The 25,810-nt window shown below is 36.3% G+C and overlaps 4 protein-coding genes across 4 annotated transcripts; 2 read left to right on the forward strand and 2 right to left on the reverse strand.

Moving 5' to 3' along the window:
* Positions 1 to 814: 814 nt before the first annotated feature.
* On the reverse strand, positions 815 to 6,643 carry LOC104090701 (fructose-1,6-bisphosphatase, cytosolic-like). The gene is made up of 12 exons (XM_009595870.4): positions 6,341 to 6,643; positions 5,168 to 5,215; positions 5,008 to 5,082; positions 4,862 to 4,923; positions 4,697 to 4,763; positions 4,475 to 4,588; positions 4,223 to 4,309; positions 3,055 to 3,125; positions 2,919 to 2,984; positions 1,791 to 1,877; positions 1,629 to 1,704; positions 815 to 1,270 (listed from the first exon to the last, which is right to left on the reverse strand). The coding sequence occupies exons 1-12, from the start codon at positions 6,497 to 6,499 to the stop codon at positions 1,160 to 1,162; spliced, it is 1,023 nt and encodes a 340-aa protein (XP_009594165.1). The 5' UTR covers positions 6,500 to 6,643; the 3' UTR covers positions 815 to 1,159.
* A 4,291-nt stretch (positions 6,644 to 10,934) lies between these two features.
* On the forward strand, positions 10,935 to 11,468 carry LOC104090707 (protein MAINTENANCE OF MERISTEMS-like). The gene has a single exon (XM_009595876.1). It carries the CDS (start codon positions 10,935 to 10,937, stop codon positions 11,466 to 11,468), a length of 534 nt encoding a protein of 177 aa, XP_009594171.1.
* A 5,578-nt stretch (positions 11,469 to 17,046) lies between these two features.
* Positions 17,047 to 18,988, forward strand: LOC104090702 (octanoyltransferase LIP2, mitochondrial). Its single transcript, XM_009595872.4, has 2 exons — positions 17,047 to 17,268; positions 18,204 to 18,988. The coding sequence occupies exon 2, from the start codon at positions 18,208 to 18,210 to the stop codon at positions 18,883 to 18,885; it is 678 nt and encodes a 225-aa protein (XP_009594167.1). The 5' UTR covers positions 17,047 to 17,268; positions 18,204 to 18,207; the 3' UTR covers positions 18,886 to 18,988.
* Positions 18,989 to 20,574: 1,586 nt separating this feature from the next.
* LOC104090703 (histone H3.2) lies at positions 20,575 to 21,190 on the reverse strand. The gene has a single exon (XM_009595873.4). The coding sequence runs from the start codon at positions 21,103 to 21,105 to the stop codon at positions 20,695 to 20,697; it is 411 nt and encodes a 136-aa protein (XP_009594168.1). The 5' UTR covers positions 21,106 to 21,190; the 3' UTR covers positions 20,575 to 20,694.
* Between the last annotated feature and the right edge of the window lie 4,620 nt (positions 21,191 to 25,810).

Genomic DNA, 25,810 nt, shown 5'->3' on the forward strand with positions numbered 1-25,810 from the left:
ACTAAACAACATAATTTTCAGAAAACAAGTACATAATTATTTGGGCCAAACATGGCCTGATATTCTCCCTTCTTTAAATTCATAATAATAAAGTTTGGGTTTAACCTAAATTTAAAATCATTATACCTTGTATTATTGTAGATATAAAATGCTAGAATGAATAGCATCTTATTTGGATGGTTGTTATGTACCGTTTCATAATGTATCGTAGTCATGTATTGTACTGTATCGTTTTGATGTATATAATATTTGGATAGATTGTATTGTTTGTCATCGTTTCATGATGCTATGCACCAACAATATGAAAAATAAATTTGCAATATTACTAAGAAAAAGTAAGGTACGAGATAAAACTATTCTATAAAAAAGTAGGGTAAAAGATAAAATAGGATTATTTAACATAATAAGGAAGGGCAAGATGAGAGAAAAATAAGGAAACGATGCGACCACACCAAATCAGTCGTTCCATAAAGTGACACTTTTCTTCGTTACGTAACAACGGACTTAACGATACGATACAATAAAATTTAAGTAACAATCAAAACAAGCATTGTATTTAAAGTAACAATACGATACAATACAACATGTAACAACCATCCAAACAAGCTGTAAACGGAAAGGAGAATACTGCAAATGAAAAACAAGGGTCTGAATCACATTCCCATTCGTTACTAGGATTCAGTTGAGTAATAATCTGGACAAATAATATACTAATTTATTAGCCTAACATGAAGAGGGGTAATAGAGGCCTCAAAATCTATCATCCTGGACAAAGTTCTACCACTTTTGTATCTTGAAAAATCCTTGAACACAATTTCTTGCACCACAGAATAATGTTCTATTAGTAAAACTTTGTTTATTTTCAACAGTACAGCGCCCTGAACTTGTTTGAATTTTTCACTTAGCCACCTAAACTGAGCCCGTGACCCGAATTGATGAAGGGACAATAGGCAAATAGATTAAAAACACGTAGCAGCTTGCACAAGCTCATTTATATGCACGTATTATTAGCAGAGTAGCTTATACTCTATTGTGCAACATAGAATTGCAATCATCCTTTAATGATTTTGAACTATAACGAGCAATTTGCTCTACTTTGACAAATTAGTAATCAGCACCAGCAAGAGTTGTAAAGTGAGATAAGGTAAATGTGCATGCATTAGTTTTTCTCTTCAGCAGCATAAAGCCTTTTGATCTCCTCCACATCATCATAACTACCAAGGAAAATCGGCGCTCTTTCATGTATTTTCTTAGGAACTAAGTCGAGTGCCTGCATAAAAGTAATATTAGTAGTCTAAAAATGACATACTTTGACTGCATTAAAGTTCTTTTTTCTACATTTATCTGTTTAAGATGACCAAATAAAACAATTACCATCTAAGCCCTCGACGATGCTTTTTCAGGGATCTTTAATCTTGACTCACAAAAGTAAACAACATTTGACATCTCGAGCACTAAACTCAAGTCCAAAAGAAGAAAGGTATAATAGTACTGGACTAAGAATACCAGCTCCGCGACACTTTTCACTTTTTCCTAGGAGAATTCTTTGACAAGGACTAAAAATGGAACCAAAGCAAACTTGCAGTCTGTCTTCTATTATAGTGTAACTAAATATGCAGAAATCATACCCGCTGCTTTCCCGTAAATGCTTGGCCTCCTGCTTGTTCCATCAGAAATGACATGGGAAACACTTCATAAAGAACCCTGTTTCATACAGTTTCAGTTGCAGTCTTTCAGATAATAATAGTTGAGAAGTTCCATTTGTAACTCAAAAGATGTGCATAACTTACCGCAGTTTCCCGTTGGGGCTTTTCTTATCAGCTGGGTACAAAAAGATACCACCATAGAGTAATGTTCGATGAACATCAGCTACCATGCTGCGAGACAACAGTCAGATGTCATTTAAAATGAGGTGATAATAACTACTTATGTCAGGTTATATTTAACATACATCTATGATCACACTCAGAACATGATTAGTTCATTTACTCAGATTTGTCTAATGGAAACAAAAGTTGTTGCATCTGCCCATTAAGAACAACTGCAAAATAATATGCAAATCCCAATGGAGCAATCCATCTTAATTCTTAACAATTGAAAATAAAAAAAATTCCAACATCAGACCCATTGACGATTTTCAGAATTCACAAGACCTATTCATGTCTCACTCAAAATATAAGGAGCCATTTGATTAAACCAACCCATCCAATCAAACCAAACCAGTCAAGAGCTTGATTATAATTAAGTATTTGACAGATATTCAGCCCTGTCTGCACATTTCGTATGAACCTTTAACTTTTGAAGTTTGAACTGTAGTTGACTTATAAAGCTGTAAGATGGTCATAATGATTCTTAAGATGCTACTCATCTTAGCAATAGATGACACCACTCAGGCTATCAGACTTCAAGCTAAAAGTATAGGAAGCTTGGTTTCCACTTTTGCCATGTCTATGAGAAAAATAGATAGATCATAATCGCTTTTGTTCTGAGGAGCTCAGCTTCAGCGATTTCTATATATGTTAAGAGTTTCAGCTTCACATTACTTCTCTAATTAATCAGAAGAACACAATTCTATTGCCTAGTATGACGAGAGAAATGACAATCATTCTTGGTTGACACCTGATTAAGATGCCAGGACAAATAAGTTGGTTCATACAAAATTCAAGTGCTTTTAAAACAAGATGTTTGGTGAAGATCATACACACTCTGATATCTGTGATATGACAATACACCAGAAGTTTTTCATCTCTATTTCTAAGTACATCTTAGAAAGTTAATTCAATGCCTGAACAATGAAGTTGAAGTTGCAACTTTTTTATGGAAAGAAATGAAATCACAGTGGTTAAAACCCACAAAAATACACATAAGAAGCTAAACAATTTAAGCACTTAAAGTCTCACACTACATAGCTCCAGTACCTTCCAATATATCTTAAAGATTTGGGTGAAGAACCATCCTTGGGGAACTTGCAGTTCTCTACATATCTGAAATTCGAAGAAAAGTAAGACATCACAGAAACTGGAAAATGTAGATAATTAAATTCATTACACATACTTGGATGTTGGACCATCCCAGTTCTTAGCATTTCCTTCATTCACTGAATAAATCTTCCCTTTCTTAGGAATCTGCATGTAGGAAGCAAAATAAAGATCTTGCTAAATGAAAAAGATGCAACATCAATCCAAATAACATAAAAGAAAGTAGAAGCAAATTCCAATGTTCTGAAAACAATACAAAATCCAGACAAGCGGTAGAATGAATGATGTGGAGAAAATGAGACTAAAGAACTAAAGGTATCAAATAGCAGTTGAGGAAAGAGAATTTTAACTTTAAGCAGAGGTAACTTCAGAGTCAGAAAAGGACACAGGATCTTATTTAAGCTAAAATGATTTTTTGTTTTGATAAGTTTTATGCTAAAACGATGGCATGCTGTGTAGGATTGTTACCAAGTTACATATTAAACCATTATATTTGTTTCACCATCAAGTTATCACGGACTGTATTAAGGGAACTGTAATACAGTCAATAATAATCACTCGATTATTTGCAAATTTTTACGTCTGTTTGGTCAATTACAGTAAGATTTGAATATACAGTGCTTAATCTAACTTTCCTTCCAATAACACCCTTGGCCTATGTTACCTTATTTTTTCAATTTTAATATATAGCTTTATTATGATGTAATTACATAATTGTCATACTATACCTAAGAATTATCATGAAAATTTTAGGATTACTAATTTTCAATGATCTCAAATAGAAACAAGTTTAAGAGAAGATTTAAAATAGCATCATTAAATATGATATAAATGATTATACAACTATTGTAAGTCAGCTCCTCATATGATAGCTATAGTTTAAACAAGCAGTTTTTACAGCTTTAAAATTAAGACTACAGACATTATCAGAAATCTGTGAAAGATAACAAGAAATGATTCTAATTAAGTAATAACATAAGCAAAATTCTGAAAGAAATTGATAGAATATTTCACACACATTTATTGAAACTGAAGGTATCATGAAAGAATCTTTTAAAATTATCTAAAGTTCAAAAATATTGTTTCCAACCAAACTTTACCCCCCTGGACTATATCCAACTGTAAGTTATAAGACAATCTTGAGTACTCATGACACGATCCAGAAACGGGTGGCCACCAAGCCAGTAGGTAAGGAGACATGTCTGCGTCTTGAATAGAAGTAAATAGCTGAAGGACAACTTTACCTTGATATCTGGATGAGTTAAGATGAACTCGCCAAGAGAGGGGTCAAGTGTAAAACCATTAACACCTTTTCCAGTGCTCAAGACAAGCTGCAAATAACCGAGCCCGAAAAAGTTATTGTCACCAGTAATTGCAATTCACACTTTAGAACAGTTCCCAATAAGGCTCATATAATAATCCGTATACTTCTGGATCTATTGTTTATGGAATCCAACAACTCTCAAATCTACTATAATAAAAGGCAATTCCCGTACCGTACAAGAACTTCCATACATGCAGTATCCAGCAGCTAACATATTCTTTCCAGGTTGCAAGACATCATCTAGTGTTGGTTCATGAGCATCTTTCATCATGTAAATCCCAAAGATCTAGATAAAACATATGCATTTTGTCATTGCGCCATCACGTAAGAAGTAAATATTATACAAGTTGAAAGCCTATGAAAGAAAATTTAATAGTTAAAAGTGGAATAATACCGTTCCGATTGAAACACCACAATCAATGTTGGAAGATCCATCCAGAGGATCAAAAACTACGCAGTACCTGTTTTAACATTGTAATTTGTATGAAATGCAATCATATTAATGATAACCTAAATAAAAAGGCTTTAGTATAAACTTTTGAAAAGCTATAATACGTACTTTCCACGCTTAGCTGGCTCCACAAAAGTAGCTTCTTCGTCTTCTTCAGACACAAGAATGCACTGTATAAGTTTGAGATCTTTCAGATCAGCACCACTACGTATTTTTATCACAGTACACTAAAACATGAGGGTCTTGGGTCTTACTGTTCGGCCACTGCTGACAAGAGCCTTGATGAAAACTTCATTTGAGAGTACATCCAGTTTCTTTTGGTCTTCACCCTTCAATTAGAAATTGTAACATTCTGTTAAGAAACAAAGACTTAAACGCTTCAACACTATGAGTGCCGCATTCCTAACAACTTGCCTGCACATTAGTCTCACCAGCAAGCCCTAAGAGTTTGGCCAAACCTGCCTGAAAAGATGTATACATAGTGTAAACACATCAATAATGGAAGTAAAGATAGAACAAAACAATGTAAAACTAGTTTGAAGTGCATGCTGAAAGAGTCACTGCAGTAAAGTTTCCTCCGCCTCAACCATTAACATAGTAACGAAGGATAGGTTAGAGAGCAGCTATTGGGCTTATCCAACTGCTGTCAGTTGGAGAGAGAATGAAGAATGACATTCCCCCATTCAACTAAGTGCTATAAGCAAAACAACTTTATCAAAGAAAAGCTCAACCTCTTGGTCATGCACTTAAAAAATTCTAAGATTTATGTTCACACAAATTAAGAGTTTTTCCATTTTATATTGACCCCCAAACTCAAAGACAATGACGAGATAACCTGAAAGTGAATATCACGGCCATACCTGGATTACCATAAAAAATTTAAAAATAAAAAGATCTCTTGATAGCAAGAACACATATTTTCAATGCATAGCATAAGCAAAGAAATCCTCTTTTAAAGCAAGATGGCAACCCATCATACGTATAATAAAACTCAAAAACCATATTGCCTTTACAAAAGAGCAGTGTGTGCGCGCGGGCGAGCGCGTGTGCATAGATGATTGGATGAGGAAATTGACCATGACTCAAATTTCTAGCTAAAAACAATTTGATTAAGCAAGAATCTTAGGGCCCGTTTGGCCATAAATTTTCTTCACTTTCTTCGGAATCAGTGTTTGGCCATGAAAATTTCAAATTTCACTTTGAAGTTGAATTTCGGAATTTCTCGGAAATTTGAAAAACTACAAAAAACTATTTTTCAAAATTTTCACTTCAAATCACTTAGAGAAATTAAAAAACAACTCCAAATTGTATTCATGTACAAACACAAGTCCAATTTTCAAATATCATTTTCACTTTTTTCCGGAATTTCACATTTCTTATGTCCAAACGCCCACTAAGTCAATCAAAGAAAAAAAAGTCAATCCAAGTAAAGACATGTACAAAGTTAGCAACAACAATATCAGTCAACTATGCTTCAATTGGGATTGGCTATATGAATCAATGAATTACACCTTGATCCCAAATTAGTTATAGTTAGCCATATCAGTCATCTGTACCACAATATTTATAAATAAATAAAAATCTAACCTTATTAACAGCAGTACAGACGAATTTGCAGCCAAGAACAATGTGACTGAGCAAGATAGTGAAGTCACCGCGTGATTCAGGGTATTTGCTCTGCTCATTCAACACGAACCTTGTTATGGTCATCAAATCAGTCCTGTGTGCATCCGCTGCGTGATCCATGGCTACCTAACTCTTCCTTTCTTTTCGCCAACTTTCCAACAACACAGCAATAGACTAATTTTTACTATTATATGCAACTAGTATGTCAATGGGGTGGCACGCAGTTCGATGCTGACACGAGAAATACAATAGATAAAAAAGGGTAATCTGGGAAAATGAAGGGGATTGGGCCTATCTGATGTCAATGGAAGTTTCGGATGACACGTGGAGAGAGAAGCGTGAGCCATGGTACCAGTGGTTAGCAGAAGATAATGTAATTTTTGTACTTACGCTTATTCTGTTCCATTCTGATTCTTGTTTTGCTACTTGATGTCAGGCTGAAAATTCATATTTGCCTTGCATCATATCTTAATCTTATTAATTTTGGCGTAAATATTTGTGATTTGAATGTAATAATAATATTTATATGCATAGGAGTCAATTTGAAGTGATTTGGCAAGCTTGCATGTAAAGTGAAGTAAAAACAGAAGAATTCGGAGGAAACATGAGTTTGGTGTCCAGGTTGGTGCCAGGCACCAACCAAAACGCCAAAGGCACAATGTGGAAAATTTCGGTGTCCTGGTTGACGCCAGGCGCCAAGCGAAACGGCTAAGGACGGGTTTCACCCTACACGCCCCCAACATGTATAAAAGGGGTTTTAAACCTATTTTTTTATGGGGGCGATTAGAGAGGCAAAGGGAGCCGCCACTCTTGAGGTAGAGAACACTTTGGGGAGGCAAGAACACCGTAGGAGCAAGGAAAAAGGATTCGACTTCAAGTTTCTCCTTCTTTCTTACTCTATTTTCATTACCGGTTATAAATTCTAGTATTGTAGTTATGCATACTATTATGAATAGCTAATTTGTTATCTAAGGTTTGATGGAACCTATTGGAGGATGATTTTCTACTGCGTTTAATATAGATTTGCCTTTGATTTTTCTCTACTTGTTCAACTATATTTTCATTGTTGTTAATTTAAGAGCTCTCAATTAACTGGGCCTATTTAGTGTGTATATTGCTCGAGAGAGAGTACACATTTAGGCAATTGTTGAACAACACCACTCCTAACGTAGTTGAGAGATCGATAAAGAGGGTTTAAAGGCGGGATTAGAGATAACAAAGCCTTGGTGCGATCGTAGTGAGCGGTAAATTAGTGTCAGCTAGCGTAGTTCGAGAGAATACGTTTAGTAAATTGTGGTAGTTGCTCGAGAGAGAGCTACGACAATCAAAGTACTCACGATTGGTAGAGAATATTTAGGCAAATTCGTAGAAAACGTAGTGGGAAAGGTTCCGACAATAGGGGAAATCATAACCTTAGACTTTTCCAAATCTTGTCTACAATATTTGCTTTGTTAGTTATAAATTACTGCAATTTTCATTACTTTGATCTTAGTTAGTAAACTCTCAAATCGTTATATAATATTTCTGAAGGTTGATTACTTGAATTCGTGCAAAAAACTATTGGTTGTAATTAGTGCGTTATTTCCCTGTGGGATTCGACTCCGGACTTGTAAACCAGATTATATTTGCAACGACCGCTAGACCTCTTAGGAGGCATAGTTGGGCGTGATAACTATTGCTGCTGCTTCTTCTTAGGGGTCGTTTAGTTACGAGTCCGGAATCAAAGTATGATTCATTTGGACTCAAGCGACACAAATAAGTTTAAAAAAAACTAGGCACCATTTTATATATAGCGCGGTGAATAACCGCGCTATATTTGAACTCAAAAAGGGCGGGATGTATAGCGCATGTATACAGAGCGCTATAGTATAGCGCAGTGAATACATGCGCTATACATACATAAAAACGAGGGCCTCCATCTTCCCCGGCTATAAACCAGTGCCATCCCCCTTTCCCCATTCCAGCGGTCCCCCTCCATATTTAAAGAAAAAAACTAAGTGGATCCCACCCGTCCCACAAAAAGTGTATCTTCTCGGTATTATAACAAGCTTACACCGGATCTAAGGCATTATTGCGTAGTGGATTGCTCGTTTCGGTCCCCAAATCATCAAGGACCCGTTTGGCCATAGATTTTGCCAAAATATATTCGGGGTTTTTTGGCAAATACATGTTTGGCCATAGATTTTATCTACATTTTGACAAATTCCCAAAACCAGCTCAAGAACTGATTTTGGCACAAAATATCACTATTATATTTTTTTAAAATTGCCCCAAACTTTGTATTTTATAAATGAGCTCACCATTTATTATTTTGCCCCACTGTTACTTCGTCTTCTCAGTCATCTGATAGTGTATTATGTAGTTTATTATAAAAATAATAATTTTGTACCAAATTTATTTATGTTCAGGACTATAATTTGCGATAATATAATGAATGTTATTGATAAAGGTATGGATGGGTATTTGTGATAGTTTTTAGAACTTGTGAGTATAAGTCATGTTTCATGTTTTTTCAAAAAACAAAAGTGAAATATGTTTTGAAAACTTATGTCCAAACACATTTTTATCTTCAAACCAAACTTCACCCAAATCATATTTGTCAAAACAAATTTGAGAATCTATGGCCAAACGCTAGCCAAATCTTCACCTTTCAAAAAATTATAAATCGAGGTATTCCGACTTACTTTTTGTTCAAACTCGTGTATAAAAAACGTGTATTGGTTGTTTTTTATTGTGATCTATGTTTTTTCGTGATTGTTTTGTAATTTAATTTATTTATTTATTTTTATCCGGATTAGATTATTGTTGTGGTAAAAAACAGTAAAATAGATAAATTATTACTTTATGAATAATTAATGTTATTAGTTGTTATAAAAAATATTTATTAGTTATTTTTTTACTGTGGTATATGTATTTTAGTGATTGTTTTATGATTAAATTAATTTATTATTTTTTATCCGGATTAGATTATTTATGTGCTAAAAAATTAGTAAAATTGATAAATTATTATTTTATGAATAATTAATGTTATTTATGTGACTTTATTATTGTTTAGTTCCCTTTAGTATTATGTTGTACCCGTAATTATAATGTAGTGCCCTTTAGCGTAGTAAAATATAGTGCCCTTTAGCATAGTATCTTTATAGTTATTGAAATTAATCATTTAATTATTTGTTAATCCCAAAAAAATTTAGAAAAAAGATGATAGTTAAAACACAAACTCTCTCGAATGTTAGTCAACAAATGTAAGAAAATAACATAAAAACAAGAATATTTGTCAAAGTAAGTATTTTTATATGAATACTTGTTAATTATATCGTGTATAGTTATAAAATAATAAACTAACATATAAAATAATAAACAAACATAGAAAGTAATAAAATAACATATAAAATAATAAACTAACATACAAAATAATAAACAAACATATAAAATAATAAATAAATATATAAAATAATAAACACACACACACACACACACACACACACTATATATATATATATATATATATATATATATATATATATATATATATATATATATATATATATATATATATATATATATCAAATAAGAAACAAACATATAAAAACATAGTATAATAATCAAAGATTTTATCTCAACTCTCAAAAAGAAAGTTGTTTTAGCTTGATCATAGTATAATAATCAAGGATTTAATCGCTTACTACATCATATATATCAACATACTAGCTATATATATATATATATATATATATATCAAATAAGAAACAAACATATAAAAACATAGTATAATAATCAAAGATTTTATCTCAACTCTCAAAAAGAAAGTTGTTTTAGCTTGATCATAGTATAATAATCAAGGATTTAATCGCTTACTACATCATATATATCAACATACTAGCTTACAACATGTAACTTAGAAAATCAAAATTGCATCCAATTGTTTTTCTTTTTAAACATTAAAAAAAAAAAAGCAGTTCAGTGCACAAAGTATCCCACATTCATATAAAATAATAAACTAACTAAAATAATAAACAAACATATAAAATTATAAACTAACGTATAAAATAATAAACTTACATATAGAATAATTAACTAACATATAAAATAATAAACTAATATATAAAATAATAACCTAACATATAAAATAATAAATTAACATATAAAATAATAATATAGAAAATGTATCAACTTAAGTAATAATATAGTAAAAATATCGATTAAATATTAATATAAATATATTGTAATATATTTAAAGACGTTAAGCAATCAAAAAGAAAAATACTTTAATTAATATTGTTCAATTTACAGACATCATCATAGAGGTTTCCCATGTGCATCCCGGACCTGTATCTTGAGAGCTACTATTGCTACAGGGCAACCATAGGTCTTCATACATCTGGGATGGGCAGTGTTTGTCCCAGACATTCCGCCCCAGACGTATAGACGATATGTGGGAGTTCATTAGGGACCACCCACTCCATCCATGTATAGTGACACACCTTCAGGATAAGGGTTTCTACATGATCATAGAGATGGGCCGGTTGCAGTTCGACTGGTGTTGATCAAGGCTATGATAGAGCGGTGGCGACCGGAGACGCACACGTTTCATTTACCCATCGGCGAGGCTACCATCACGCTTGAGGACGTGGAGGTTCTCTTCGGGTTTCCGATTGATGGATTGCATGTAGCTTACCCGCATGCTCTTAGAGACTATAGGGAAGTGCATTACCTGTATATGTTGCAGCGACTCACCTGTTTCCAGCCAGCGGAGGAGACTGCATTGAGTGGGGCAAGTCAATTGCAGATGACGCCCGTCCGAAAGCATCTGGAGGCGATGGATGCGGAGATTATTGATGCTTCACTAGCGGAGGATATCGACTGGCACACGAGATTGTTGTTGATGCTGATGTTTGGTGGTGTATTGTTCCCGAACACTTCGGGGAACCTAGTCAGCTTGATATTTTTACATCATCTGGAGCAGCTAGATGAATTACCTGGTTACAGCTGGGGTGCAGTTGTTCTAGGTTACCTGTATAGGCAGATGTGTCGGCGTGCATGGGCACCTAGAGAGACGTTGTCGGATTTTTACCGCTGCTGCAGGTGAAAACATAGTCAATTATTTTCATGATTATAACATACATAGTAAGAAAATACCTTAATTTTACATCCATAGTCTATATTAGGTTTGGGCCTGGGAGCGGTTCCTATAGTTCCATCCACCTCTACCACCGATGGCTCCGGATGCACCACCTCTACCGTTTCTCCCTTTTTCTTTGAGGTGGGTTGATAAGCGAGACTACGGACGCGAGTTCGAGGTTCGACATCATCTCTCTACCTTGAAAACAATATGCTAGGTTGCTATACTGATTTGGTTGATGACAAGTGGTATGGTGTTCTGCGTCCCTTGGAAAATAAGCCTATCAATATACACACTGATCTCAAAATTGCAGGACACATTATTAAGGGTGAAGCGCATTCTACAAAGCCTGAAGGTATGCGAATTTGGTGCGAAAAACTACAATGGCTTCCCCTTGACTCAAAACGATGTGATTATGAAGTACTATATCACTGGCATGGGCTTGTTGTACTACAAGCACTGTCTGCAACCTTCCAAACAAACACACACAAAGATGAACCAGAAGTGATTCAGCATTTGATGAAGGAGATTCTAGAGATGGAAAAGGCATTTTTTTTCATCATGCAATGGATGATCTTAACTACCTGGAAGGAACGGAGGATCAGTACTGAATTTATTAGAAAATAAAAAATTGCATAGAGACAATAATTATCCTGTTTCCCCAACAGTTGTCGAGTGGGAGGAACTACCTAAGTTTCTACCACAGACGTTAGACGTAGGAGTCCCATATTATTGTAGAAATTAAGCAAGTGGTCTTATTGATGATAGCGATGAAATACGAGAAATGTGTGTCAAATGGGGCCTAGATTACGATGCCCTTGGTCCCTAAGGGTGCGTATAAGATGTTGACGAAGAATATGAAATCGGTGACAATGAAATAGTGCCAGACAGCAACGATATGGAGAATGACAATTATTTTTTATTCCTTGGGGTGTATGTTAAATTGTTGTATTGAATCTTTAATTCTAAATATCAATTAGATTTAACCCCACTGGAAACATAATTTTATTTCATACATTTTGCAACCTGAACATTTACATAAATTTAGTACAACAAAATTATTCCAATAAAACACTACATTTATCCTTGATAATTGGGCACATTGGATGAATTGCCACCTGGAGCTGAATTACCACCGCTTCCCAAACTAGTTGAAGGACATTTACGGCGGTTGTGTCCTGTCGGGGAACATATGCCACATTTACGTGCATAAACGTTATCACCAACGTCCATTTGGTTCCGTATACGCGTTCTTTTTTGCACTTGCCGTTGACATACATAATCCTTGTTACACACTATTTTAAATATTTATGGCAGCCAATAATGCTCAGCACTCACTGGCTGTAACTGTCCATTATAGGTGTTTAAGTATGTAGCAACACTATATTCTTTATCATCGTACCTCGTTGACACGAAACATGTATGTTGAAAACACTTCATGGCATGTGAGCATGGCAAGTGATAGATTTATCATTTTCCACATGATCATAATCTTCTGGCTTCATTGACGGTGTGTGTATTATTCCCACGATTGTGATGCAGACCAATGCGAACTTCAAAAATATTCCGCTCGCTGCAATACTGCAAAAATGAATGCCATTGTGCAAACTTCAATAACCCATCGAAAGACTATGACATATTTCTAGTCAGAATTTCCCATCTTCTACCACCATCCGCATGCAAAGTCCACTTGTCAAGCTCATGTCGCATCAACCAACGATAGGCTTCTAGGTCTTCCTGCCTAATCAATTCCATTCGCCTCCTAAATTTACACTCTTGGTAATCTGTTGCAACCATCTACATTAAATCATACAAGTTCGTGTTAGGATAAGCCCTCTAGAAGTTAGCCTTCAAGTGCCTAACACATTAACGGTGGTAGGCATACGGTTCCTGCCATGCACGCAAATTCTGTACAAAACTTAAAATACTGTCATGCCGATCAGATATTAGACAAATACCTGAATGTTATTTGAAAACGTCTTCTTCAAGTGGTTCAAAAATAATGCCCATGTCTCTTGGCTTTCATTGGAACAAGTAGCAAATGCTAGGGGAAATATACTTCCATTAGCATCTACTGCAACGACGATCAACAACTTAATATCATACTTTCCATTATGAGTGTCGTTTATGGATATTACCAGCCGACAATGTACAAAACCATCAATGGTTGGTTTAAATGCCCAAAACACATATCTGAATATGTATTCTGGTATTCCCGGACTCCGTTCAAGCTTCCATTCAACAACAGTCCCGGGGTTAAAGTATTGTAATGCAGCCATGTACCTGGATAGAGCGGCAAATGACTTATCCCAGTTATTATAAACAATTTCAAACGCACGTTTACGCTCGAGAAATGTATTTCTTTTGGTAATGGTACATTTATATACCTGGTAGACAGATGTTATACACTCTTTGATCTTGTACCTTATGGACGCTTCAATGTGTGGAATCAAGACAAGAGAAATCAAGTCAACATTCATGTTAAAATGATTCTCACAGTATGTGCCCATTTCACAATTATAGGTGCCAATGTATTTCCCCACAATCCACATATTTGTTTTCAACTTTCTCGCACGCAACATCCAATTACAACCTTAAAACCATCTACGACAAATAACCTTGTATACTTTCGGAGATGACTCATGAACCACGATCTCACGACACTCTTTTATGATGTACATTCGCACCGCCTTGCTTAGGCACGCTTTATTAGCAAAAAGCATGCCATTTGACAGCAGCGTTGCTCTAGATTTATCCCACATTACTGTCCGAATTTCGTCAAGATCCCTTGTGAGGGCATCGACATCCGGCATTCTTGGCAACTGATCAAGGTAGGGAGCATCCCTTGAATGAAACGTCACATGGGACTCGTACACTCTTGGTCTAATGGGAGGTGGAGCATGCCCCCTCGTCAAATTAGGTTCATTATTCTCGTCCTCATCACTGTCACCCTCATTTGGGAAGGGTGTGTTATCTCCAGACTCGTCAGCATTGTTGTCATAATCACTATCATCTTCCTGACTCTGCGCATCTGCCAGATCCCGATTAAATATGTCATCTTCGGGCAATTGAGTAAAGACATGGCCTTCAAGTTGCTCGTTTTTATTGCACAACCAATAAAATAATGAGTTTCTCAAATTCATCCAAACTTTACATATAAACTTTATCACTTCACTTACAAATCATAATGCGTTGATATCCAATGATGCACATTATCCTGTTGGTGATGACTCCCGGATGGACCACCATGATCCAACATACCAAAACTAGGCATATTTCAATTGTCTGTTGGTTCATAACTTGTAAAATTCATATCTAGTCGGTACTCCATGTGGAATATGTGAGTGTTAATATAAATTCAATACATAAAAATAAACATCATAACATAAAGAAAAATTAAAGTTTACCACTCGGCTTGTGGATTATGTAAACTTGGGGAGAAATTATGTGCTCGCTCCTCATTTGCGTGTGGAGATAAGTTTAGATCATGTCAAACTCTTTCACCCGGAACCTGTTCGGCTAAAACTGCTCCAAAATAACCACCCGATGTTTGAGAGATATCCCTACTTTGCGGAACCACATTATTGCGAACGTCTTCAGCCTTGACGTACATTCCCAACATTTTTATCACAAGAAGTTCCCGGTGTTCATCCGGAGTCCTCAAAAATCTGTCAGAGTTTCATCGTCTTCGATGTTAAACTCAGCATAACAAGCAACCCCTTGCGGAGTAACAAAATACGGATATCTTCCAGTTACTTTAATATTCACCGAACATTTGCTCACACTCATTTTTTTACATAACAACGAGACAAATCGATCGTACCCCATTGTAAGTGGCAACTTAATATGACACTATGGAGAACAACTATAGCATACTGAGTTATTCTCCGCCACAACCTCCCCCCTCCCCTCCTCCCCAATATAATGAAACCCTAATTTTTCGCTCTTCGGACATTATGACAAAATGCAAAATAACTTAACGAACAAATATTTCGGAAGACTTGAAGGATCGTGAATGGATTTTTACCAAATTCTGAAACTCCTTAAATAAGAAAAAAAACAGTCCTAGGTACAATTATTTGATGTATAGCGTATGCATAATAGGCGCTATACCCATATGAATTATTGGTTGGTCAGTTAAGTGCAGATGAATTATTGGTGGGGACACATTTTATATATAGTGCGGTTATTCACTGCGCTATACCTTAACGAACAAAGCTTTAAGGTATAGCGCGGTAAATAACCGGGCTATATATAAAATGGTGCCCAGTTTTTTTAAAACCTATTTGTGTTGTTTGAGTCCAAAAGAACCACACTTTGGTTCCGGCCCCGTTTAGTTACAAGAATTAAGGTGTCATTTGGTTTGAAAACAAGTTGTGCTGGAACTAATTATACTTATATTATTTTTTATTGATTGTTTGATATTGTATTAATTCTTGAATTATCAATTTTACTAATTTATTCTGAAATTATTATTCTATCCTCTGACAGGTACAAGTTATCTCGGTACTATTTTTAATCTTGTGATAACTTATCCCAAGATTAGTAACCAAAAAAGAGATAAGGTAATACAATTTTTATTCCAAAATTATATTTGTTTATCCATCATACCAAATGAACCTTAAGGGTTTATCCCAGTATAGAATTTGATATTAATTTTATTTCACGTTTGATTGTAAGTATTAACTTAAACCAGGATAAAACCTACATAAAAAACTTAGGATTAATTATCCCATATAGAAAGTGAGATTATAATCCCATGGGTTAACCTTATTATTGAACCAAATGACTCCTTATAATTTACAATAACATTTTAATTTTTAAAAAGTTATTTTGAAAAATTTAAGGGTAAATTCCGATGTTATTAATAGGAGTAATAATTAGTTTAATTATTCGCTACAGAGCTAAAGAGCATTTTATCTTGTTACAATAGCTTTGGGGTAGTTGGACTTTTCGTACCTCCTTGTTGTTGAATTTCTCTTCAAGCTTTTTACTCAGCATTCTTATCCAAGCTTAGGCGTGAAAATGCCTTCGGCAACCTTTTGTTTTTCAAATAGTGATATATAATTTTTTTAAGTTTGGATAATTTAAACTTTTAATTTTATCCTTAATGAATTTTTTTATAATAATATAAAAGTTATGACGTGTTTAATATTATAAATTTTAAAATTTTGATAGCCACACATGTTATGAAATATCTTAAATTACGTGTTTTAAAAAAATTTCTTTCATTTATAAACTTCATATTTATTCAAACTATGCCATATAAATTAGAACAAATGAAGTACATAATTTTATAATTATTTAGTTTAGACATCAACTTTGAATAATTTTTCACCAGTAACATATCCTATTAATTATAAATCTCACCAATATTCTATAGTAATTTTTAAGTTTTTTTCAAATATTCCTCAAAATTTAAAACAATTATTGTGGGTAACCATTGCCTCTGTAGATTTGGAAATGTAAGAGTAACATTGAGAGAGAAACAGAGAGGAAAGAATTAAAAGAAGCAAATATAAGAGTGAGAATTATTTTTGCTGACAAGGACCACCATTCATTTGTCATGTTGTTAATTAGTTTCGCACAAGTTTTATCCCTTTGTGCGAGACATAACATAAAATTTTCCAAATCCCATAGGCAACGAAATAGATAGAGGGAGAGGTGTGGATGGGTTGGAGTAGCTGCTCTCACCGACGCCGGACAGAAATTTGAACAGAGAATTGACCGGACAATAGGCTTTTGGTGTGTCACTCTCTGATTACAGGTTCTCACCATTGCTGATTATAGTGTAGAGATATGTTTTGTAGCTTTCTTTTCTTTCCTAGTGTTTCTCTGATTTCTAGATTGAAGAATGTATTGAAGTACTTCTCTCTCGTTCACAATTAGAAATGTATTGAAAATTTTACCTTATTGACCAAGAAATCCTCAAAAAATATAACTCCATCGGAAGGCTGTAAATTGGAAGAGAAAAAAAGATCCATTCTTGGTGGATATTTCGATGTAATTCTACAAAATTAAGTAATGGGATATTCTACAAATTGACTCATATGTTTTCAAGGGTAGTATTAGCAGTATATTGGTTTTACATCTAATTGGTAACTAGAAAATGGCAACTGGGATTTTGTGAAAAGTTAGGATTGGTTGACCATATATAGCTGACTGCTAATTTATTCTGTTCTTTTGCTATCAATCCAGGATTGTTCATTTGACGGTGTGTGCTCAATTAATTTATCAAACCTTTCATTTTGATGTTGAGAGATTATGTGACTTATAAAAGCTAAACTTTCCAGGTCTCAAAGCAACCGAGATTGAGGAGGACATCTCCAGTTCACATATTGAATTTTCCATAATCCTCTTATGTTATACTCTTAGTTTCATCTCCTTATGTTATACTCTTTGGTGCATACTTCGTCGTTTTTCTTGTAATGTGTCATCTTTGTCTTTACTATGTGAAAACAAATCAAGTTGGAATTGTGTCCTCAGAGGCTACTCTTGCCACCACAATAAGAGCACAACTCACTTATTCCGCTTCTCATGCTTGTCAGTTTGTACCAGTTTTATTACTGCTAAGGGTCTCCACTTTCATGCTGACTTAGATTCATACGTGGACTCTGCAACAAACGGGGGATTCCTAGTTTTGTTTGTGGCATTGGTGTTTTCTGAATTCACATGAATGACTGATTGTTCCATGATTTACAGAAGAATGAGGCGAAGCCTTGAGGTTTGGAAAATGGGCACCGTCAATTACTTGGAGGCACTGAAGCTGCAAGAGAAGCTAGCATCTGATAGAAAAGCCCTTAAAATTACTGATACCCTATTATCTCTTCAACATTCACCTACTTATACTCTTGGCAAAAGGCAAACAGTTCACAATCTACTCATACCTGATTCGGAGCTCAAAGCCATGGGGGCAGAACTTCACTATACACAAAGAGGAGGTGACATTACTTTTCATGGTCCTCACCAGGCGATCTTGTATCCTATTGTTTCGTTGCGCGATATTGGTTTGGGGGCTCGAAAGTATGTGGAGAAGCTTGAGCTAACCATGATTGAATTAGCATCTATATATGGTGTGAAAGCACAGGTTGGACAAAGATGCGAAACAGGGGTTTGGGTTGAGGACAGAAAGATTGGTGCAATTGGAGTTCGAATATCATCTGGGATTACGTCTCATGGATTAGCATTCAATATGGATCCCGATTTAAGCTATTTTAAGCATATTGTGCCTTGTGGGATTGCGGATAAAGGTGTTACATCTTTGAAGAAAGAGGCAGATGTAGAGCTTCCTTCTGAAGAAGTGATCCAGGAGCAGTTGATCTCTTGTTTTGTGAGAATATTCGGGTACAACGATGTTGTATTAAAAGATAAGTCATTCTTATAGTTTGAAAGCAATAATGTTGAGACACATTGATATATTATGTCCATAACTTTTGTGTACACTAGATTCATTATTTATGAGATTAACACTGATTGTTGTAGCTCAATGCAATTCTTGATTTTAAATTATCAAGTTTGAAAACAAGGTACATCTCTGAATTTTCTTGTACGATTCCACTAAACTAGTTTTATTTTGGCCCCTATTTTAAAATAGAAAGTGAGGGCATCCCCATTCCGCAGCTTCAAAAACTAGGTGGTCATCCGCTATTTCCGTTCCAAAAGAGAGAATTCACCTATCTCTTATAAAGTATAGTCTGTTGATTTGTTTTAGAGGTCTTATTTTACTGACATTGGAGATTATAGGGGATATACCATTTTCCATTTGTTACAGCAATTGGCCTCATCTAAGCTTATGTTCATTCTTGATGTTTGCTCAAAAGGCATAATCTTATGTGCAAAACACTGCATCGAATAACTAATCCTTAATTCTAGTTGAAAGATTCATCTTTCCGTGACATCCTAGCTCATCAACTGGAAAGTAGATAACACAAGTGGAGACAAAGGGAGGATAGTAGGCATGAGGAGATCAGTTATTGCTTCTCCTGCTTAGTCATAGCAAGAACATCAATCCCTTTGCCCTTGCTTCTCTATCCCTCCCACAGATTCTGCACCAATCAGTGGATATTGGCCTCTGGATGCAAGGTAAAGCAATGAGGTAACAATAGCGACTTTGAGTTCTTTGGTTCTCTGTCTTCATTCTTCAATGTGTCTATGCATGAACCTGCAGAACTATATATGTACCTTAGGAGTGCAGGTAGAGATTTTTCCCAAAGACCTCTATCAATGTGGAGGATTATGACCCTGATTTCCCTTTCTCATCGTCTTTGGCTCCATGGAGGCATGGGTGGGGATTGGCCCAGCGGAACCAAGTTTTTTTCCAAGAGCTGACACAGAGCAAGAGGGTAGCAACTTGAAACAATGGTTGTCAAACTTTAACCTTGTTATCCAGGCACATCGGTTTACCTTTTTAGATGGACAAAGGTGCTCCTTTCTTGTTCTTTAGCACATGAACAACTCGTTCAAATTGTCATGATACTTAACCAAGGGTACTCTTGTTAAGAAAGGGTCCAAAAAGCTATGTTCTTGGAATATTCCCTCTTCCTGAGGAAATTAATTCAATGTCAACAGGATTTACTGTAACATGCAAGTTGGTTTGGACTAGTTATGATAAGGATCGCATGGTTTAGACTAACATTTTCTTGTTACTACTATTTTTGAAGTATGCAGGGTTTGTCTTTGGCATTGATGGGCTATGATTTTGAAGAGAACCTCCTTTGCTCCTTATTTATTAGTTTTATTTCACTTCTTTATAGTTATATAAAACGGGAAAATGTGATTTTTGTCTATAAAGTTGATGCATTTATTGTTGATGTTCCTTTCTTAAAAGTATTTAATAGCCGAAATACAAATTGGAGTTATTGTACCTGTTCATATTGGTACTTCATGTATATTCTCTTTTGATGTAGTGTATTTTGAGAAGCACCAGAATAGAACAAAGCGTAATGTAGTGGTATGGGCTTTCAGTCTTCTAATCTCCAAATGCCATCTCGTCACAAATTTGAATATTTTAGGGAAATTTATTTCCCTTTAAATCAAAATCCAAAATCAGAGAAAGCACTGAACAGTCATATCATTTGCAGATAAGAAGATTGATATTCATTTAGAAATATTCACTACATTTCAAGCAAAACACAACGAAACCCCATACATATTTCACCATAACCCTAAACACAGAAAACATAACAACAGAACATTAAGCCCTTTCACCCCTAATACGCCTAGCCAACTGAATATCCTTAGGCATAATAGTCACTCTTTTAGCGTGAATAGCGCACAAGTTCGTATCCTCAAAGAGACCCACCAAGTAAGCCTCAGCAGCTTCTTGTAGTGCAGCTACAGCACTGCTTTGGAACCTAAGATCTGTCTTGAAATCCTGTGCAATTTCTCTGACCAGTCTTTGAAAAGGTAACTTTCGGATTAAAAGCTCAGTGCTCTTCTGGTACTTTCGGATCTCACGAAGAGCCACTGTACCAGGGCGGAAACGGTGAGGCTTCTTCACTCCTCCGGTTGCTGGTGCTGATTTCCTTGCAGCTTTTGTAGCTAATTGCTTCCTTGGTGCCTTTCCTCCTGTTGATTTTCGGGCTGTTTGCTTTGTTCTGGCCATTGCTTCTGATCTTCTAGAGAAAGAAAGAATACAATTTCTAGAGAGAGAGAATGAGTTGTGTTAATGGTGATTTCAGGTGAAGAAGGAAGGTGTGTATATATAGTGGAAATTTGGGAGGGAGAAGTTTTAGAGATATGAGAGGAGGATGAAAATTTGAATATTTTAGGGGAAAATTGTCGCGCACGTGAATGCGAACCGTTAGATTGCGTGAAAAATGACGGTGATGATTTGGCTTTAGACAGATGACACGGATTACGATCCATGTGCTTCTGCTCTGCGCTATGGTTGTATCTTCATTGCCTTTTTTTTTCTTTTCTTTTTTCTTTTTCTTTTATTTCCTTTGGGCTAATTATAGTATTTGGACTGGGCTGGGCTATATTCCCTTGTCTGCCCCTTGGGTCTTGGGTAGCTATGATTGTAAAAAATTGCATGGCCGTCCTATTTGGACGCTCATTTTTAACCCCGAAAAGTACGCATTCGGCGTGGCCTTAGGAAAATTCTTGGGTTTCCTAGTGTCGTAGCGGGGTATCAAGGTCAATCCCGACCAAATCAAGGCCATCGAGGGTATACCAGAGCACTTGACCACCAAAAAGCAAGTCTAGAGGCTAACTAGTCGTATCACCACTCTGTCAAGGTTCATCTCGCGATCCTCCGATAGGTGCCACAAGTTCTTCGGCGTACTCAAAAAGGAGAACGGCCTCCAATAGACCCATGAGTGTGTCCAATCACTGAAGAAGTTAAAGGTGTACTTGTCCTCGCCATCGTTGCTCTCAAAACCGGAACCAGGACAACCTCTTCTCATTTATCTCGCCGTGTCCGAAGTAGCTGTGAGCGCAGTCTTAGTACAAGAAAATAAAGGTATGCAATCTCCCATCTATTACATCAGCAAGAAACTAGTCGACGCCGAGACGAGGTAACCCCACCTTGAAAAACTGGCTCTGACCTTGGTCGTAGCTTCACGGAAGCTTAGACCGTATTTCCAATGCCACCCCATCTCGGTCGTCACTACTTTCCCCTTAAGAAGCATCTTACACAAACCCGAACTTTCAGGCAGATTGGCCAAATGGGCCATCGAACTAAGCGAGTACGATATTACATATCGGCCGCGAACGACGATAAAGTCTCAGGTCCTCACCGACTTCGTCGCTGACTTCAGTGAGCATATACTGCCCGAAGTCAAAAAGGAAGATGCCCACGCTTCTTCCCAAATACACGACCTATGGGTCCTATACACCGACGGTGCATCTAACACGTCGGGGTCTGGGCTGGGACTCGTACTCTAAGTCCCAACAGGCAAAGTGATTCGCTAGTCGATTAGGTGCTCGGACATGACTAACAACGAAGCCAAGTATGAGGCCGTAATTGCAGGACTAAGACTAGTACTCAAATACGGGGCGAAGCGGCTAAGGCTGTATTGCGATTCTCAGCTCATGGTTAACCAAGTCACAGGGACTTTCCAAATTAATGAGAAAAGGTTACAAAAATACCAGACTGAAATTTACAAACTACTACCCTAGTTTGATGAATGTCAGCTCGACCAGATCCTCCAAGCGCTGAATATCGAGGCGGACGGCCTCGCAAAATAAGCACCAGCCACCAAAAACATCACAACCGGAGACCAAAATATGGTCCACCTCCTCAACTCATCGATAAACCAAATCGAGGTAAGAACCATAAACCTAACTTGGGACTGGCGCAACCGTATTATTACATATTTGCAGGACGACATACTCCTTAATGATTAAAAAAAGGCCAAGAAGCTGCGAATGCAAGCGGCCAGGTACAACATCGTCCACAACGACATGTACAAAAGGACATATGGCGGCCCCCTAGCGAAATGCTTGGGCCCAAATCAGACGCGGCACGTCCTTGAAGAAGTACATGAGGGCCACTATGGAGCTCACTCCGGCAATCGAGCTTTGGTCAAGTGCCTCATACGAGCAGGATACTACTGGCCCACCATGAAAAAGGAGGTCGCAGACTTTGTGAAAAAATGTGAGCAATGCCAGAAGTACGCCCTAATGATCCACCAAGCAGGAAAACATCTACACTTAGTAACTTCCCCTTGCCCTTTCATCAAATGGGGAATGGATAGCGTGGGGCCCCTCCTGAACGGATGAGGTAATGTACGATTTCTCTTGGTTTTAACTGATTATTTCTCTACATGGGTGGAAGAAGGAACATTCGCCCAAATACGCGACCATGAAGTAATTACCTTCATATGGAAGAACACCGTATGCCGTTTCGACCTCCAAAGAAATCAACAGCGACAATGGACCCCAATTAGCACGAAAGAAAGTCGCCAACTTTTTTGAAAAATGGCACATCAAAAGAATATTGTCAAAGCCTTACCACCCCACGGGTAACGGGCAAGCGGAATCCTCCAACAAGTCAATACTGAACATCATAAAAAAGAAGCTCGAAAACGCCAAGGGACTATGACCGGAGATATTACCAGAAGTACTCTGGGCCTACCGAACAACGCCAAAAACGAGCACAGGGGAAACGCCATACCCTGTGATGATCTAAAATGTCATATTTAATTTAAACATTTATTTATATATTCTAAGACCTCGAAAAGTACTATTTATTATTCCTCGACTTGCGTGCGTAATTCGTATAATTTTTCGAAAAGATTTTATGTGAAAAAATAGATTAAAATGTTAAAAAGAGCTTTAAAACTCAACTGAGTTGACTTTGGTCCAAATTTTGAGCAAACGAACTCGGATCACTATTTTGACAGTTCTGGTAGGTTTGTATCGTGATTTAGGACTTGGGCATATGCCCAGAATTTAATTTGGAGGTCCCTAGCTTGAATTATCGCTAGTGACGAAAACTAGAAACTTAAAGGCTTAAAGATTTTAAAGTTTGACCACAAATTTACTTTTATTGATATCGGGGTCGGAACCCAATTATGAAATTTTTTATAGGTCCGTTATGTTATTTATGACTTGTGTGCAAAATTTGAGGTCAATCGGACTTGATTTGATAGGTTTCGGCATCGAATGTAGAAGTTGAAAATTCTTAGGTTCCTTAAGCTTGAATTGGGGTATGATTTGTGGTTTTAGCGTTATTTGATATGATTTGAGGTTTCGACTAAGTTCGAATGATATTTTAGGACTTGTTGGTGTATTTGGTTGAGGTCTCGGGGGCCTCGGGTGAGTTTTGGATGGTTAACAAATCGAAATTTGGACTTAAACAGCTGCTGGAATTTTCTGATACCTGTATCTGGTTTCCTTCATCGCTTTCGCGAGGGGTGTCTCACGTTCGCGTAGAGAAAAATTGGACTGGCCCATTTTGTGCTTCGCGTTCGCGACCGGAGGCATGCGTTCGCGAAGGGTCGAGGGGCAAAGCTTCGCGTTCGCGATCGTGGCCTCGCATTCACGAATGGAAAAAAGCCGGCATGGGGAGAAATTGGTCTTCGCGTTTGTGAGACCGGGATTGCGTTCGCGAAGAAGAAATCTAGAACAACACAAAATGTGCTTCGCGAACGCGAGTCACCTGTCGCGTTTGCGAAGAAGAAATCCCTGGACAACAGAACTTAAGTTCTGGAAATGAGATTTCGTCCCATTTTTCATTATTCACGATTTTGAGCTCGGATAAGGCTATTTTTGCGCGATTTTTACGGGTAAACATTGGGTAAGTGTTCCTTATCCTATATTGATTATATTTCATGATTCCATATTCATTTACATCATGAATCCGTGAATTTATGGAAGAAAAAAAATCAGTTTTTTATAAAATTTTCCAAAAAAGTAAAATGAAGATTTGAAGTTCAATCCGATGTCGGAATTCGATAATTTTTATATGGTTGAACTCGTATCAGAACGGGTGTTCGGATTTCATAAAAAAATTAAGATTCGAGTCGTGGGTCCCACTGTCGATTTTAAAATAAATTTCGAGTTTTAATTCGGAAAATTAGTAAATTCATATGGAATTAATTCTACGATTCGTGTTGAGTATATTGAATTATTTGTGATTAGATTTGGTTATAAAGCGAGGTAAGTGTCGTGGTTAACCTTGACTTGAGTGAATAGAACCCTTAAATTATTTGTTATGTGAAATTCATGCGAACGACGTATAGGTGAGGTGACGAGTGTCTATACGTCGTCAAATTAATTGTTTGCATAATTATTTGAAAATTATAATTTTTTTTAAATCATGAATTAATTATTATATTAATTGTTTCTCTCATATTCCTTGCTCAATATTATGACTTGAATCCATGCTATAATTGCTACATACTTATTTGATTTATGTGACGTAATTGCTACTTGACATTTAGCATACTAATTATTAAATTGCCTATTTCCTCCTTAATTTTCGTAATTAATTGCTACTTATCATCACTTATTTCTAAATTAATCATAATTATTGTATGCTTGTTGTCTTATAATTTAATATTAATTGTTGTATTTATTGGAGTATTTCTTTTATAAGAATTGGTAAATTATATTATTTGAGGAGCGGGTTGCACGCCGCAATAGAAACGAAAGTGAATATATTGGAGGATCGGGTTGCACGCCGCAACAGAATTGATTGAAATGAATATATTAGGGGAGCGGGTTGCATGCCGCAACAGAATTGATTGAAAATGTATATTGGGATTGGGTTGCACGATGCAACAGAATTAAATATGAATACATTGTGGGATCGGGTTGCACGCCGCAACGGAAACTGATTGAGATAATAAATGATTATGACT

The sequence above is a fragment of the Nicotiana tomentosiformis genome, chromosome 12 (genome assembly GCF_000390325.3).
Source record: "Nicotiana tomentosiformis chromosome 12, ASM39032v3, whole genome shotgun sequence".
Classification (NCBI taxonomy): domain Eukaryota; kingdom Viridiplantae; phylum Streptophyta; class Magnoliopsida; order Solanales; family Solanaceae; genus Nicotiana; species Nicotiana tomentosiformis.

Excerpts from the sequence above, each read along its gene's own strand:
- LOC104090703 (XM_009595873.4), bottom strand. The coding sequence starts at position 21,105 with ATGGCCAGAACAAAGCAAACAGCCCGAAAATCAACAGGAGGAAAGGCA.
- LOC104090707 (XM_009595876.1), top strand. The coding sequence starts at position 10,935 with ATGATAGAGCGGTGGCGACCGGAGACGCACACGTTTCATTTACCCATC.
- LOC104090701 (XM_009595870.4), bottom strand. The coding sequence starts at position 6,499 with ATGGATCACGCAGCGGATGCACACAGGACTGATTTGATGACCATAACA. Across the intron at positions 4,310-4,474 it reads TGTATGGAAGTTCTTGTACG|CTTGTCTTGAGCACTGGAAA; the intron begins GTACGGGAATTG and ends GGTTATTTGCAG. Across the intron at positions 1,271-1,628 it reads CATTTACGGGAAAGCAGCGG|GCACTCGACTTAGTTCCTAA; the intron begins GTATGATTTCTG and ends ACTTTTATGCAG.
- LOC104090702 (XM_009595872.4), top strand. The coding sequence starts at position 18,208 with ATGAGGCGAAGCCTTGAGGTTTGGAAAATGGGCACCGTCAATTACTTG.